General features: G+C 45.6%; 1 protein-coding gene and 1 long non-coding RNA gene across 5 annotated transcripts in view; both read left to right on the top strand.

Annotated features, from left to right (window-relative positions):
* The first annotated feature begins 8,459 nt into the window (after positions 1-8,459).
* NXPH4 (neurexophilin 4) overlaps positions 8,460-15,563 on the top strand; it is a 90,770-nt gene continuing 83,666 nt past the window's right edge. Inside the window, exon 1 of one of the 3 annotated variants that reach the window (XR_014544705.1) lies at positions 8,460-8,575. Coding sequence is in view for 1 of the 3 variants with exons in the window: in XM_083599812.1 (XP_083455938.1) it covers positions 8,522-8,575 (54 nt within the window). In the remaining 2 variants the exon portion in view is untranslated. The other 2 variants (XM_083599812.1, XR_014544706.1) reach the window with 2 other exon arrangements.
* LOC310756168 lies at positions 9,539-14,125 on the top strand. Of its 2 annotated transcripts, none has more exons than XR_014544743.1 (3): positions 9,539-9,778; positions 11,024-11,173; positions 13,501-14,125. It is a non-coding gene; the product is annotated as an uncharacterized lncRNA (long non-coding RNA). The 2 variants fall into 2 exon arrangements; XR_014544744.1 differs by having other exon boundaries at positions 9,539-9,795; positions 11,035-11,173.

Here is a 15,563-nt window from a genome sequence, read left to right as displayed (position 1 = left end):
GAGGAGGAAAACAAGAAAAAAAATATTCTGAATCTCAGAAGCCAGAACAGCAAGAGGGATCGCTGCGCAGTGAAAGCAGCAATCCCTCTTGCTGTTCTGGCTTCTGGGATAGCTGCGCAGCCTGCATTCACTCCATAAGACACACACACATTTCCCCTTACTCTTTAGGAGGGAAAAAGTGAGTCCTATAGAGCAAAAAATACGGTACTTAAAACAAAACATTTTTATGCCACCTTTACACAATCAAAGTGGTTCACACAAATTGGAAGGTGGCGAGAACAATAACTTCCCATAATTGTATCTAAACAGAAACACCGAGCACAAACAAAAAACCCGAATAAGCTGAAACCAGAATAATACTTACTAGGCAGATCTCAACAGCCGAATGCCCTCCAGAACAAATACTTTATATATCTTTGTTTCCCGGCAGCAGCCACAGTTCACCCCTTTGCCTGATTAAGAATATCACGTCCTAGCCTTGAAAATGGTTCAGTATTTGGGGTGTGGGGTGTGGGGTAGGCTGCCTTTGAGACACCCAAGGGTCTGAGGTAGTATACGCTGCCTCATTTAGTTCTCTGGGATCACTTCAAAAAGACTAATAACATAATAGTAGAATAACGTAACGTCTGTTGTCTCTGATTAGATTACTGCGATCCCTTAAATGTGGGGCTGCTTTTGGAAACAGTTCAAGAAGTGCAGCTGATGTAGAATTCAGCAGCCAGGTTAAGGCAGTCTGTGCATATAACACCAATTCTGGCACGACTCCACTGACTGCCAATTAGTTTTCAGGCACAATTAAAAGTGCTGATTTTGAACTACAAAGCCCTCTGTGGTTTAGGACTGCAATATCTCAAGGGCTGTCTCTCCCCAGATGAACCAGCCGGGACCCAACGCCCATCATTTGAGGGCCTTCTTCATGTGCCCACTCTGAGGAAGGTTCGGGGGGCAGCAACAAGAGGAAAGACTTTTTCCGTACTGGCCCCCCATTTACAGAATGCTCTCCACAGGAAGACACCCCTGGCACTATCATGTCTGTTTTTAAGCATCAGGCAAATACCCTTTTTATTTACCCAGGCCTTCATTCTTTAATTTGAAGAGGGTAATTAGTTCTGCCTGTGGCCTCTTTTTTTTGCACCTCAGCCTTTTACTGGGGTTGGTTGGATTTCTGTTATATATCAAGTCATTGTTTATTGCTATTTTTATACTTAGTTTTAAATGTTTCTTGTTATTTCCATTCTTACTTTGTGAGTCACTTTGAGACTTTTCCATGTAAAGAGCAACAAATAAATATAATAATATTAGTGATTAAGTGAATGAGCTATGAGGTAACAAGTGTCTGGCTCAAAATTTAACTCAGCTGTGAACTCACCAGTCAATCTGAAGCAAACTACCCCCCAGATCAGCTCCTGACCCATCTGTGATACAGGGAGAACAAACGGGACCTTCAGCAAAAGGTTACTTACAGTGGGGAGAATTTTGTGGTCTGTTCTGGTCAACCAGCCATGCCTTATTTCAGGATAAATCACCTCCCACCCTGTTTTCATCACACACACACACACACACACACACTCAGTATTCTGTAGCCAAGTCCACTCTGCGTGCTCAGTCCTCATTGAGCTGTTTTCTGTCCCCTTAGGGGACAGGAAGGAGTACATATGCACATCTTAGGATTCACCTGAGCATGCTCATACCATCCTCTGGTTTCTTGGTTCCCTTACTTGGCTATAGTCTTGTCTGTGGCTAATCAGCTATGTTCAAAATTAGAGGGAGTAGTAATACTGACTCAGGACAAGTGTAAGGATTGCTGCAGTGCTGTGTGCAAAGTGCTTTGAGAACTTAGTTGAATAAATAAATAAATATTAATGTCAGAAGAAACATCTATTAAGGTGTCCTACTAATTAGGCCATCTAGGTCTGTACTTATAATGGCTGTTCTTCCAGGGCCCCAGGCAGAAGTCTCTTCCAGCACTGCTTTTAAACTTTTAACATTTAGAGATTATTAGTTTAGAAAAACTGGATTGGGAGGACATGAGAGGTGCATAAGATTATTCATGGCATGGAGAAAGTGTTCTCAAAAAACTATGATTTTGGGACATTGAAGAAGTTGAATGTTGGAAGATTTAGGGCAGACAAAATAAAGTACCGGTACTTCTTCACACAGAGCATAATCTATGGCATTTGTTCCCATAAGATGTAGTGATGGCCACCAACTTGGTGTTGGAGAGAAAGGGTTGGAATGGAGTTCAGCACAATGGCAATTATTCCAAGCACGTTAAAACTTGGTTAGATTTACATCCGGCCTCATCCGCCTTTAAACAAGTGTTCCCCACAAAATATTTAGGCTAGAATAAATTGTAGACACTTAGCTTTACAAGTACAGGCAGCAACCATTTCGCCTGGGGGGTCCCTTCCTGACCCCCACATGCATCAGTGGAGCATGTATAAACATGTGCTGCCCTGTTCTGCCTTCTTCTGGGTCCAAAAGGACCATGCATCAGCTAGACATACCTAAAATGGTTGCAGTCTATAAGTGAATGTTTTATTCACAGTCTCCATCGGCTGGCAGTAAAATAAAGGTGTAAAAAGGTTCCAAATAACTTCATAAAGAAAAGGAATTGGTTTCCTTACAAAATAATAATGCAATCTTCAGGTTAGCAAAGAAGCAGGCTGTAAAATCTCCCTTTTGGACAGAGTAAGGTTCCTTCGTTTTTCTTGCATCTGGGAGCCATTGACTGTATGGCTCCTTGCTTGTTTGAGGAAGCACAAAGAAAAAAAGACTGAAAGTGGGGAGCAAAGGCTGCTGTGTGCCTGCCAAGCCACACTCTGGTAACTTGAGCTCAGGGCTCAGGTTAACCCTTTCATCCATGAAAGTGTGAGCCAGTGACTGTATATAAAGAGAATTAGACAAATCCATGGGAGATAAAGCTATCAGTGACTACTAGCAACACTGGCTTATGTTCTGCCTCCACTGTCAGAGGCATAAGCCTGTGTATACCGGTTGCTGGGAATCACAGGGTTTTGCTTGCTGGCTTCCCATCGGCATCTAGTTGACCACCTGTGAGAACATGATCCAGGATCGGGTGGGCCTTTGGCTGATCCAGCAGGGCTTTTCTTATATTATGCTTAACTGGAGATGCTGGAGAATCTGGGACCTTCTGAATCCAAAACATGTAGATCCTTCATTGAGCTATGGCCCTTCCTTAGCTCAGTGTTTCATACTTTACTCTTCAGACAAATTCACCTTTGAAGCAGAAGCCATATACATATTCTTATGTTTTTGAGACTGAGGCAAAATAGTTAGGTGATCTGCGCAGACAGGAAAGCCAAGGCTCAAGTGACTAAATTAAATGCTACATTTTGCACATGTCAGAATATAAGCACACCCCTGGCAAATGCTGAACATGTTTTTCCACCTCACCCCAAACAAACCCCATAGGCACCATCTACACTTCTGTCTGCTTCCAAAGTCACATTTCTGGATGGTATCCTGGAATGCAATTCAAAACTGCATGGTGGGACATAATGAACCACAGCATTTAAAAATGCATTGAACAGTGGGACATAGGGACTGCTTTGAAAGGACTTTGTAGAGTGAGCACAGTTTGAATTAGGACCACCACCATGTGTCCTACATTAACAGGGGACAGTTTTCTATTTGAAGGTTCAAGTTTAGTTTATAGAAAGAAGAACCCTGAAGAGTGAGAGCAAAGAGGGGGCCTTGGAGGTGGCCATCAAAAGGGAGCACCTGAGCAGCAGAGAGAGCAGGCCCACAGATCACCTGGGCACAATCTTCCCCACGAGGGTGAATTGCATTGTATCTCTTTCTCGCTTTTAAAATAAATGTTGTTTTTCAGTCTTTCAGAAATATTTTGACAAATCAACATACAATCCAACATTTTCTAACAAATACGTATATTTTGACTTCCCCCCATTCCTTTTGTGGTTTTTTTATTTTTTAAATTTGTAACACTGCATCTCCTTCAGTACTCCAATTATTAATTACTCCCTAGTTATCCTTTGCATTGTATCTCTTTCTACATAGTAATTATTTATTAATTAGCATGTGAACATTTTATAAAAATCTGTGTCCTTTTTTATGGTGAAACGTGTCCTCTTTCTTTTTGCATCATGTGACTGGTGCCCTTAATCTGAACTCAGGTGCCACTTCAGACAGGAGTGCCAACTAGAAAAAATATTGAGGGGGGGAGGGAAGCCCTGCCCGGCATAATCAATCACATTTGGGGGGGCGAATATTTTATTGGGGGGTCAAATACCTCTTGGCCCCTAGGAGTTGGCTCCTATGACTTAAGATATACTGGCTGTGATCAAGATTCTGCAGCCGGGCCCAGCTTCACTGGGGAGGGGGCATGACAAACTTGCCAGGCAGGCTCCTTCCCACACATAGATCATGATTCCATTGCATACATTCAGTCTCATGATTTATATTTATAGCCAGACATGGCAGTAAGGTGTGTGCATGTACTGGACATTTGTTGACATATATTTTCAGCCTGTAAATCAGCACTTGTTCCCACTGTTCTTGGGATCAATGTCCCTGATTATCAATGTGTTTTTTGAGAGAGCATTTGACGTAGGAAAACACAAATGATTTCTCTGTCTCTCTAACTACAAGTCCTGGCTTAACTGCACAAAGTATATACTCCTTGTCCTAGGAAAAAAGCCTGGGGCAGCATTTTTCACTTCAGACTGTTGCAACACGGCTTCTGTTCCGATTGGCCCTAGCAACTCTCTCAAGATCTGAAGTTCAGCTTCATGTTCTGCCCTCGTGATAAAGGGTTGGAGGCTGGTCTGGCCCCTGCCCCGGATCAAAGAAGCCCCGGTAAATTGTACCTTTCTCCCTCACGCTTGTGCCCCCCACCAGAAAGATGCAAAGATCCACTCCTGGTAAACATTTGACGATAAAATGGCGAAAAAGGTGGATTTTAAGAACAACTGTTGTGATGAGTTTCTTTAAGTACCTCAATAAAACAAAAGCAATGTTATCAACAGCAAACAGATCCTTCCAAGCCCACTCCCTTTTAGTAAGCAAAAGGGATTTGAGCCTTTGGCATGCATACCTAATTCATACGTCAGCCTGCTGGAGTGTTTATATAACCATCGTCACTCAGGGTAAAGAACCAGAAAGCTGAACTACAGTTGCCGATGCTGCTGAAGAATAACAACATGTTATCCCAAGTATTCAGGGGTGTCTACCCCCTCCCACTACTTAAATGTCACCCCGTGACATTTGAATAACTTTCTTAAACACGTGGTGACAGGGAACATAGTATGGGAAGGTAATGCACCATATTTAAAGTACTTTGGGAGTGATTTTGATTTGAACAAATTGCACCAATGGTACACACGGCCTCCATGGGCAGGGCCAAAAGCTGTAGGGTGATGCCCCGTGATGAGATGAATACCATTTTAAAAATACTTAGAATATTTGTATGCTACCCATACAAAGATTATCTGGGTGGCTTATAATGTATATTTAATATACTGTACAGTAACCATGAAAAGAAAAAATATATAATGCAGCATTTAAACAAACAAACCTCAAGCAGCCTATAATAAAATCAATAAGACAAGACTCTCAGTCAGCACTAAAAATGCGAAGAGATTTTTAAATAATTTTAAAGGCCTGGGAAAATAAAAAGATCTTCACCTGGCACCAACACAGAGTACATACCAGGTGGCAAAAGAATACCAGCCAGGGTGGCACCATCAAAAAGCCTGTGGCTCACAGCAAACTGCTGTTATCTGGTCAGTGCAAGGATTTCTGCCCTACACATCCCCCAGTCTTGGCATATACCCACCTACAACATCATTGGGCACTTTCCCAAAATTTCAGATATGCCCACTTGCCCAAAAGGATTGGCAACCCCTACGAGGGCAGCAAATGTGTTGCACTCCAGATATTGTTGGATTAAATCTTGCATCATTCCTGCCCACTGACCATGCAGGTTAGGGCTGATGGGAACTGGAGGCCAACAACATCTAGAAGGCACCATATTGGGCTACCCCTGCTATAGACCATGGCACCTCCCCCCCTTCCTGACTCTTGAATCAGTGCTAGCAATGTACCAAGTACCCAGGAGGACACTGCTGGCAAACTCCTCCCACTCCCTCCATCCGGGTCTCAATGACACCAACCAGATTTGCCCCGGCACCCACAGTTAAATCAATGATTAGATATTTTATTGTGGACTAAGCCAGGGACTCAGCTACATCAGTAAAGGAAAAGCATTTTAAATGCATTATAACACTGTGACACCAGATGGCGCTGTGGAGTTCTGTCTTTCGGCAACGCGATTTCCCACTATGAGGTTTACAACGCGTTTTGCTGAAAGTTTTTTTGACGTGTCTAGATCCAGCCCAGCAAGCATTCAGTTGATGCCCTGTGGGTATCATACTCCAACATCTGTAGAGCATCCTTTCATCTTGTGCTCTGAGGAGGGCAGAACAGAGACTGGCCCCAGAATCCCATGATTTCAGAAGCTGGTGTTTTAGGAAAAGAAACACACGGCATTGTGAAAGCTGTCTCCCACCTCTTGGGCATTTCCCCTCCCTGGCCACCAGCCCCTTGGCATGGCCACCCTTCCTGGAAGGCCCAGTTGTTCTGAGATACTTCTATGTGGGGTGGGAGATATGCCACCCCTCACTCCGAGAGAGGGCACATTTGGCAAGAGCTCTCCCAGCACCCTCTTCAGAAAGCCAGGCAGGTCGGCCAGCAGGTGCTGGGACAGGAGGAGGGTCCTGTGTGCCAGCTGCAAAAGAGCCAGGTGGCCAGTGAAAGGGCAAGCACCTGCTGGTGCCAGCATTAAAAGGGCAGCTTTATTGCTTCCTTGTTTGGGTTGCGTAGGATCCTGTCTTTACTCCCCCCTCCCTTGGTGGCTCCCTCCCCGCATCCCCGCTCCCCTGCTGCTCACACACCAGGCAGAGCCCTGTCAGCCTTCAAGGGGAAAGAGGGAGAAGAAAAATAACACTTGAATATGTATTTCTGCTGAAATGAAAGAATTACTGCCCGCATATGAGGCGGCAGACACCTTAGAATATATAAGGGCATCCTCTGCATACACAAGAGGCAGGTTCTTCAAGTCAGCTTGCTTCGGGGGCAGGAACTGGAGGGCAGAGGGGCCTCTGGGAGGAATCATGTCCTTGATGGGGCAGCATCTGTCTTTAGGTAGGTGCGGGTGGCTGTGGAATATAAAGGGGATTTTGATTTTGAAGTGGATGGGTCTCCAGTTCTCTATGAAACCATTAAATGCTTGGTGATGGGATTCAAGCCCACCTGGAACTAAGTGTCTACTGCTATGAAAGACCCTTCCCAAAATCCAAGATGCGTAAGCTTTCTTAGTGGTAAGTGAAAATAACCTGGCACAAACTCTGCGCATGCTTGAGGGCACTATTTTCTTTGTCAGAGAGGTCTTGAGGCACCTTAAAACATTTGTTAGGGCACACCCACCCCTCTGGAAATTATTTTCTTTATTATCACGTTTCAGAGAAATTCATAAAAATAATCCTCAAAAACTTAACATGTACTAGGCGCTAAAAGCACCCCTGCCAAAAGATAGACAGCCTTCTGACATTTTTGAAATATTACCTATATAGAAAGTAAAATAGCAAGATTAGCCTATAGTTGCATACAACCCCAGTTAGACTGATCACTATGGCTGAAAACAGATCCGAGAGCTCAGATTAAACCTTATTGTATACTGTCCCCTGTTTAGCCCCCCCCCCCAACATCTCTTGTTCAAACTGGAAGATTTAACACACTGCACCCTGCGATTTTGCGCATGGATCTGAACCCACTGAAGTAAACGGATTTACGCGTATGCTGCCGAGTGTGGGGCGGGGGTGGCGGGGGCAACCTTTGATGTCTTCCTTCCCCTTGAGATCACAAGTTCAAACCAACCAACCCACCCTACTCTCTTCTGTGAAAAGTACAATTTTAACTTCTTCAGCATGTTCTCCGCCTCCCCCCGCTCACATTTTTTTTTGCCCCCAGACTCTTTCCCTCCCAGGAAGAGGTGTAGGAAGAAAAATCGCAACACCCTCTCCCTTCAGCGGCGGGCGGACTGGGATTGGTGAACTAGGGAATTAAGGAACATACCCCCCCCCCGCCGCCGCCGCCAGCGCCCCCTTCCCTGCCAGCATCTTGGGCAGGGCGCATGCAACTCACGCCCGTCTCTTCTCCACGCGCTCCCCTCCTTCCGATCAAGTGCAGAGTCAACTTTCTCCCCCCCCCCCGCCTCAATTCTCAGTGCATCTTGGATTGCTGCTCCGGATACCTGCTGCTCCTCCTTCCCGCACAGCTCTTTCGCGGTCTCCTTCCCACCGCAAGGATTTTGTTGTTTTCCCCTTTTTTGGGGAGTGCCTGCTGCTGCTGGTGGTCTTCCTTTCTTCGAGCTCCCCACACCTCCTCCAGACCCACCTCTCTCTCTCTCTCTTTCTTTCTCCCACCCACCCCCCTTCCCCGCCGCGCTCTCAATGCTGGCGGAAGATTTTTGCCTTGAAACATGAAGGTCCTCAGCTGGGTGCATCTGCTCCTTAGCCAGTGGCTCTTGCAAAAGGTAAGGGGCGAGCGGGGAAGGGAGCAGGCGCGGGCGGCTTGGCTGGCTGGCGGGCGGGCGGGCGAGGGGGTCGCGGGCGGGGGAAGTTGCCGTCGCCCAAGAAGGCAGCCTGGTGCCCGAAGCAAACTTGCCCCTTGGCACGAGGGAAGGGAAAGTGGGCACCAAAGGAACCAGGAGAGATTTCTGCCCGGTCCAAAAAACGGCTAGTACTGTGTATATGGCGAGGAGGGATTGCTTTAATTCTGGCCGCCGCCCGCATCGTTTCCCCAACTTTGACTCGACTCCGGGTTACAATTCGTTGGAATGTAAGCAGCAGAGACTTGACGCGTGTCTCGAAAGTTAAGGGAGACGCTGATTTCTGGGGAGCGGGGAGTCGTCTGTATGCATTCATTGGCGAGCTGGGCGGGCGGCTGGGTTGCGTGTGTGTCCTGTTTTCTTAGCGTGGGACACAATCAGATTATGTAGCAAGTTCGTCTCCCCCCGCCCACAAAAAGGAAACCAGCACGGAGCGCTTGTGTGGGGGTTTGGTTTGGTTTTTTTGGCGGAGTGGGGCGAGGAAGAGAAGAGATTGCCAAGCTGTAAAAACACCTCCTCCGCTCTCCTCTGGGGCGACGGCCCGTCTGGCGGCTCCGCGGAAGGCGGCTCGCGAGACGTGAGTCGTGTAAATATAGCCTGGCTGCCAATTCGGATCCTCTTCCCGCTTAGCCCGCAGACAGCGATGGGGGCGGTTAGGTGTAACTCCGGGTCAAGGCGCGCTCGCAAGGCTCGCGCCGCGGCGCTTCGCAATGGCATCGTAAAAAGCCGAAGAGCGGCGGCTTGGTGACGCGCGGGCACCCCGAGGTCGAGTGGTCGGTCCAGCCGAGGGCAGCGCCGATCTTTCTTCCCGAACTCAGACGTTCATGCATCGGACGCTCGTGTCATATTCCAGTACGATATTGCATATTCTTTCAACTCCCATAGGGCTGAAATGCGCACGGAAGGCGCTCGCAGGCGCGGCACAAGCGAGGCTCCGGCGCCCGCCCTCACGTACCCCTTGTGTGTACAAACGCGCGCACGTGGTCGTGCAGTGCCACTTGGCTCCCGGAGGCAGGTGGATCAGTACGGAGTTGGTGTGCAAGGTTTGCACGTGGGAACACCATGCAAGTGTGAATAGACTGCACCTACACGTCCGGGTCACACCGTACAATAGCGATTTCGTGCAAGGTGGTGGGAAATAGTGTGTTCTGCGAGTTGTGCAAAGTGTTAGACAGCTGAATAAACGTACCTAGCATTTGCTAAGATCTGGGGCTCTCAGGGCAGATCAGCCCATCCAGACCTTCCACCACAATCCCAGCATTCAGAGTTTTATTTCCATTTCATTATCTACAAAAACTGGTTTCCACCACTTTTTCAGAACCCACTTCCACTGGCTAGGAAAAGAGGTACATTTTATTCCTCATGACATGGCAACTCCCCTGCTCCCCTCTTTTGAGGTGCTTCTTCTGGTTCTAAACTGAGTAATTTTAGACAGAGCTTTGACCTTTTGCACTGGGTGTTCCTGTTGCGAATTTAGCTTGTCTCAAATGCCACAAGCACTGCAGAACCCTGGGAGCTACTGTCGCTTCCCCCAGAGGATCCGATGCACTAGTTCCAATTTGCTCCTCTTGAGGACAGGATGGTTGTTTGCTTGGTGCAAGCCCTCAGAAAAAATCAAACTGGAACCCAGTTCAGGCACAAACCCTGTCCCCCCTGCCCTTCTGACCTTGACGCCCATCTTCTGAATTACAATCCAGTCCGAAGAGATGTCGTCCATAAAATGCATCATTCTCTCTGTTGCACATATGTATGAAAGGGGATGTAACAGCCAGTGTGTTGCTGTTGGTTCTGTTTCTCCAACATGCTTACAGATTGTGGCATTAAGTGTTTCTTTGTGCCTAGTATATATAGTATACCCCTTATTGGTTAAACCAGGGCCCATTAGCTGTTCCACTTGGAGGCTTGCTCCTCTAATTTGCCCAGTTTAAACTGAGTGGAGAAGCACTTAAAGCAAAGTGTTATTAAATAATTGCAGAGGCCTTCCAACTTAGACTCCCCCCCCCTCTTACTTCCATTCCCCTGGGCTTCGGGGCTTCTTTTCTTCTACCAAACATGCTACCATATTTTTTTAAAGTGACTTTTGGGAGCAGAAATGACCTGGCCCTCGTGATTTGGAACTTTAGAACTTCCCAATTTCTCTTTAGACCAGTCAAACAATAGCTTTCAAAAAGAATCATAAAATTTTGATTCTCTTCCGTCTGCTTCATACACATCTGCTGGTGTGCAGTGTGTGTGTGAAATAATTCTTTCACAGGTAACAGGCATTGCAGTTTTTAGTGCTTGCAAATGAGGAGTTAAGAGCTTTGGTTTCATTTTTAATTTTTTTCTCTGCCTGTGTCTTATTTTTCTTTTTATGGCATTGTAATGTTGCAGGGAGAAATAAGGAACGGGCTCATTAAGCACCAGGCCAGCGAGAATCGGATTTCATGACAATCAATTTTTACTTTTCAACAGTTTCATGAATGCAAACCCCTCCCCCACCCTCTTTTCTTTCTCAAGGAGCTACATACAGACTTTTGCAAGGTTAGATCTAACTAGTTTGTCTTTCTTGGGCTTATCTTATTCTATGTAGCAAGATGGGGAGGAAAACACTATTTGGGGGCTACCTCAGCTTTCCATCAGCCTGAGAGCACTGCTTTTAAGAGGCTGTGGGGGGACCTTTGTTTTAATCAGATAACAGTGATTTTTGTTGCTGGCGTGAAAGGCAGGGAGATCAAAGGAATGAGGTGTGCTTTGGGTTTGGAAAGAAGGTTTAGCTACTGGGGTTTTTTTTTGAGCCCTGCATTAGAGAAAAAAACATTCAGTGAAGGTACAAATGAGATGCTCTCCTGATTCTCAAACTAGGTCTTGTGCGATGTGTGTGTGTGTGTGTGTGTGAGAGAGAGAGAGAGAGAGAGAGAGAGAGAGAGAGAAGATACACTACTGTGAGCTCAAAAAAAGCCCAACATCTGGGTGGGAAATCCGCAGCCCCCCAACTACACCTCACTGGATCATCAGTTGTTTCAAATAAATATTACAAGCAAAGTTAAGGAATGAGAAACAATTCAGACACCAGTGCCTGGTCTATATTAACTTCTCAGGCTGCAAGCCGCCACTATTACTGTGGAGGTGCCCCATTAAAATGTGGGGCTGCTTTTGTGGACTTCAATTTTTTATTCAGTTCCTTTGTGGCCCTGTTATAGTGCATCTTAGGCAGACAGCATCCCTCTTCAACTACATTTCTAATTTATCCCAACATTTTCCGTGTTGTCCGTACCATTTAGACAAATGAGATTTTGCAGTTGCCTATAGAACCAAAACCTTGTTGTGAATGAATATTTAGAGCAGAGCACAGCAATATGCCATTCTTTCACCTGAGAATTTGGTTGATGCTGAAGACCATTGGAAGTTTTTACTTGCCCCATCTGTGCTTCCTGGTTTCCAGTCTACCCAGCAGCAGGCAAGGAAGTCTAAGATCATGATGTGAAATCCAAAAAATAATAGTGCTGAATGTTGTAGCTGCCATGGTAGCATTTTTGGAGTTTCCCTCAAATAAACAAAAGAAAAGGAGCAGTTTGCTAGCCCTCAAGATGTGGACTCTAACTTAAAATAATGTCTGAGTGCTATCTGGTAATATTGATCTACTAACAGGGAATTGACTTCCCTAAAGTCAGGGGTGCTTCTCATCTTCCTTTGTATCTTCCAAGAAGTCTGTGATCGTGTTCATGGGGATTGTGTCCCCTTTTATCTTCACAAGATGATAACTAACTCAAGACTGCTCAGTGGGCTTGGAATGTAGATTTAGGGTTTCGGATTTATTTGTTTCTTTTAAATGCAGAATTGCCAAACACATATATAAGTATCCTATCTGTGGCTCTGAGGATGTTGAATGTGATGCTGCCACCTCAGAGTAGACTTTGACTGAAAAGCATAGCTAAGTGAAATTTTACTCACCTATTTCTATCACTGAGATAATCAGATTCAACTTTATGCAACCTTTGGCCATAAGGAACCCAGGATGTTGCTTAATACCAGGTCAGCTACGGACAGACTGTGGACATTATACAGTTAAAGCACATTCAACCCACATGTAAAGCACCTAATTCATCCCCGAAGGATCCAGGGAACTGTAATTTTCCCTTCACAGAGCTACAGTTCCCAGCACCCTTAACAAACTACACTTCCCAGGATTCTTTGAGGCTAATTGTGCGCTTTAAATGTATGGTGTGAATCCATCTAGCCCAGTATTCTTCTACCTGAGAGCAAGCCTGGTGTGAGAAAGAACGACTTGGCATGAGTACCCTATCCATTACCAGGCTTTGCCCAGTACCAGAGCTTAGTGCTGAAAGGCTCTCTGTTGACCACCTACAGATGTCCTTTGCAGAAAGGGCACGAGTGCCCCACAAGGCAATTGCTAACAAGCCGATGTACATTGTCTCTGAAGATGCTAGCATTTTGGCACATGGCAAGCTCTGCAAGGGGGTTCAGCTGAAAATCTTGTTGACTCTCAGCCCAGAGTTCCCTTTCCATGCTGATCAACCTTCAACTAGAGTATTTTGTCAAGTTGAGGGGGGAACTCTGATTATCCACAAACCAACCTGAAGTTATTTTAACAAAGTGGTGGTGGGGAAATCTACTGATTTTGATAGTTGATACTGCTTTTTGAAAACAGTTCAGTTGATGTTGACCTTCTTACCCAAATGTTGTTTATGGTGTTTAACCAGCACACAGTATTTAGAGAAATTTATAACTTTGCTTTTGCAAATTGAATAAAGCTTATTAATGGCAGCCCCCTGTGGTTCAGCACCATCCGGGTCAACAGGACCCTGTCCATTAACTTGTTTTGTGCTTGTGTACATTTCTGTCAGCAGATGCTGGGAGATTATGAGGAGTGGGATCTACAGCTCTGAGCTAAAAAAAAGTAAGAAACCCCCAAACATTGCAGGATGGAATAGAATAGTGCTAAACTGTTTGGTGTGCTTGCATTGTGGTTGCAAAAGAGACAGTAGAGTTTTGAATTTACTTTACCAAGGACTAGTATGTTGGAGGAAAAGAGGAACTGGGTGGATAAAACATTAGAAATAACATGATCCAGAAGTGTATGAATGAAGAAGACCAAAAATGTAGCAAGGAGGTAGGGTTGGGGGATGTAAAGCAAAGGTGTGGCCTTCCAGCTGTGACTGGATTCTGCTTCCCATCATTCCTAACCACTGCCTATGGTAGCTGAGGCTCATAGAATTTGGAGTCCAGCAAAATCTGGAGAGCCCCTGTGTCTCTCACTCAGCCACCGACATCCCAAGAATCTCATTTTGGAGTGTTTAGAAATTGCTACTCAATTTTGTATATTTTGTGGTGAGAGGTGTCTCTTTGTTATGAGGACCGCAATTCTGCTGCTTTTGAAGAATGAAGGCTGTACTGAACTAAAAGCAAGGGTTCAGATTCCACAAAGCCATATTCATCTATTATAGCAATGCAGATTTCTGAAATCCAGCCTCAAATATCAACCTAACAGTGGTGTTTAAAAATGTACAGTGGAAAAACATTGAAAAGGAGAGATTTGAAAATTGCTACAGCAGAATCCCCGCCCTTCCCCTTTCCTGATTCCATCTTTGTTTCCTGTAGTTCCTCCAGTGCTTTTTTCTGGGGGGACGCAGGGGTATGCATACCCCTAAACATTTTGTGAATCTTTGTCCATTTACTGTATTTCTTTTCCCTGATTTGAACTATAAAATGGTGAGTCAAAACTTTTTAAGGAAAAAAGCACTGAGTTCCTCCCTATGTTCCGCTCATATACTGCCTCAGTTCTTTGGAGGCTGGGGGTGGGGAGGGGCTGATGGTCACAGCAGGAGGCAGACGACCTCAGGACTTTTAGAAAAAATGATTCCTACAGAGGAAATGGGACTTAGTTCAGAGCCAAGAGATCAGAGATGGGGTGCAGGACAAACCTCTACTTTGGTTTTCCACTCAGTTTGCTTCAGTAGGGTGCATTTAGTGCATCACTTTTCCCCATATGAAAATGGTTCTAATAACGTAGCGCAGGGGTCAGCAGACTTTTTCAGCAGGGGGCCAGTCCACTGTCCCTCAGACCTTGGGGGGGGGCGGACTATATTTTTTTTGGGGGGGAATGAACAAATTCCTTTGCCCCACAAATAACCCAGAGATTTTAAATAAAAGGACACATTCTACTCATGTAAAAACACGCTGATTCCCGGACCGTCTGTGGGCCGGATTTAGAAGGCAATTGGGCTGGATCTGGCCCCCCGGGCCTTAGTTTGCCTGCCCATGATGTAGAGGCACCCTTGCAAAATGCAACACGTTTAACACATGTCTGTCTCTAAAGGAGTTCCACAAAATGAACATCCTATTATTTTTCTGACCCAAGGACAAAGGCATGTGTCCTCATCCTCAGATAATAATGCCTGTCCTTTTGCTGGGCTTGCTATCTTGCTGCGTTCGGCATTGCCCTGTCCTGGGGAAAGGGCTGGCTTCGTTTTCTTTTCCATTTATTACGCTCAATAGCCACTTAAAGTAGCTGATGGGTGCCTGGAGCCCCGTCTGGCCCTGCTGTTTCACAGGGTCATGCGGTGCCAGATGTTCCTGCATTTAAACAGCTGCCGTAGCCTCATTTTGATAAAATAATAAATCCCTCCTCTTTGGCTTTAACCCCTTTCTGGCTCATACCACTCACAGCCAACGCTACATGGCAACTTCGAGCTATTCACGTTCACACTGGATTGACATAATGATATGAGGGGCAGGGAATTTTTTAACCAGTAGAGAAATGGGCCTGGATTGTAACTGGAGGGGGAATTTATTGAGGCCTTGAAGCTGTTAGCAGATGTATAGAAGGGATAATTTTGAAAAGGGCTGCTTCTCCCGCTGTTACAGCAATATTATGGGGAAAAAGGGAACACTGAAATTCCGCCTCCAGTAA

This window comes from Podarcis filfolensis (assembly GCF_964270895.1).
Source record: "Podarcis filfolensis genome assembly, chromosome: 2".
Lineage (NCBI taxonomy): Eukaryota > Metazoa > Chordata > Lepidosauria > Squamata > Lacertidae > Podarcis > Podarcis filfolensis.
The sequence above is the reverse complement of the archived record's forward strand: the minus strand, read 5'-3'. Positions and strand labels throughout refer to the sequence as shown.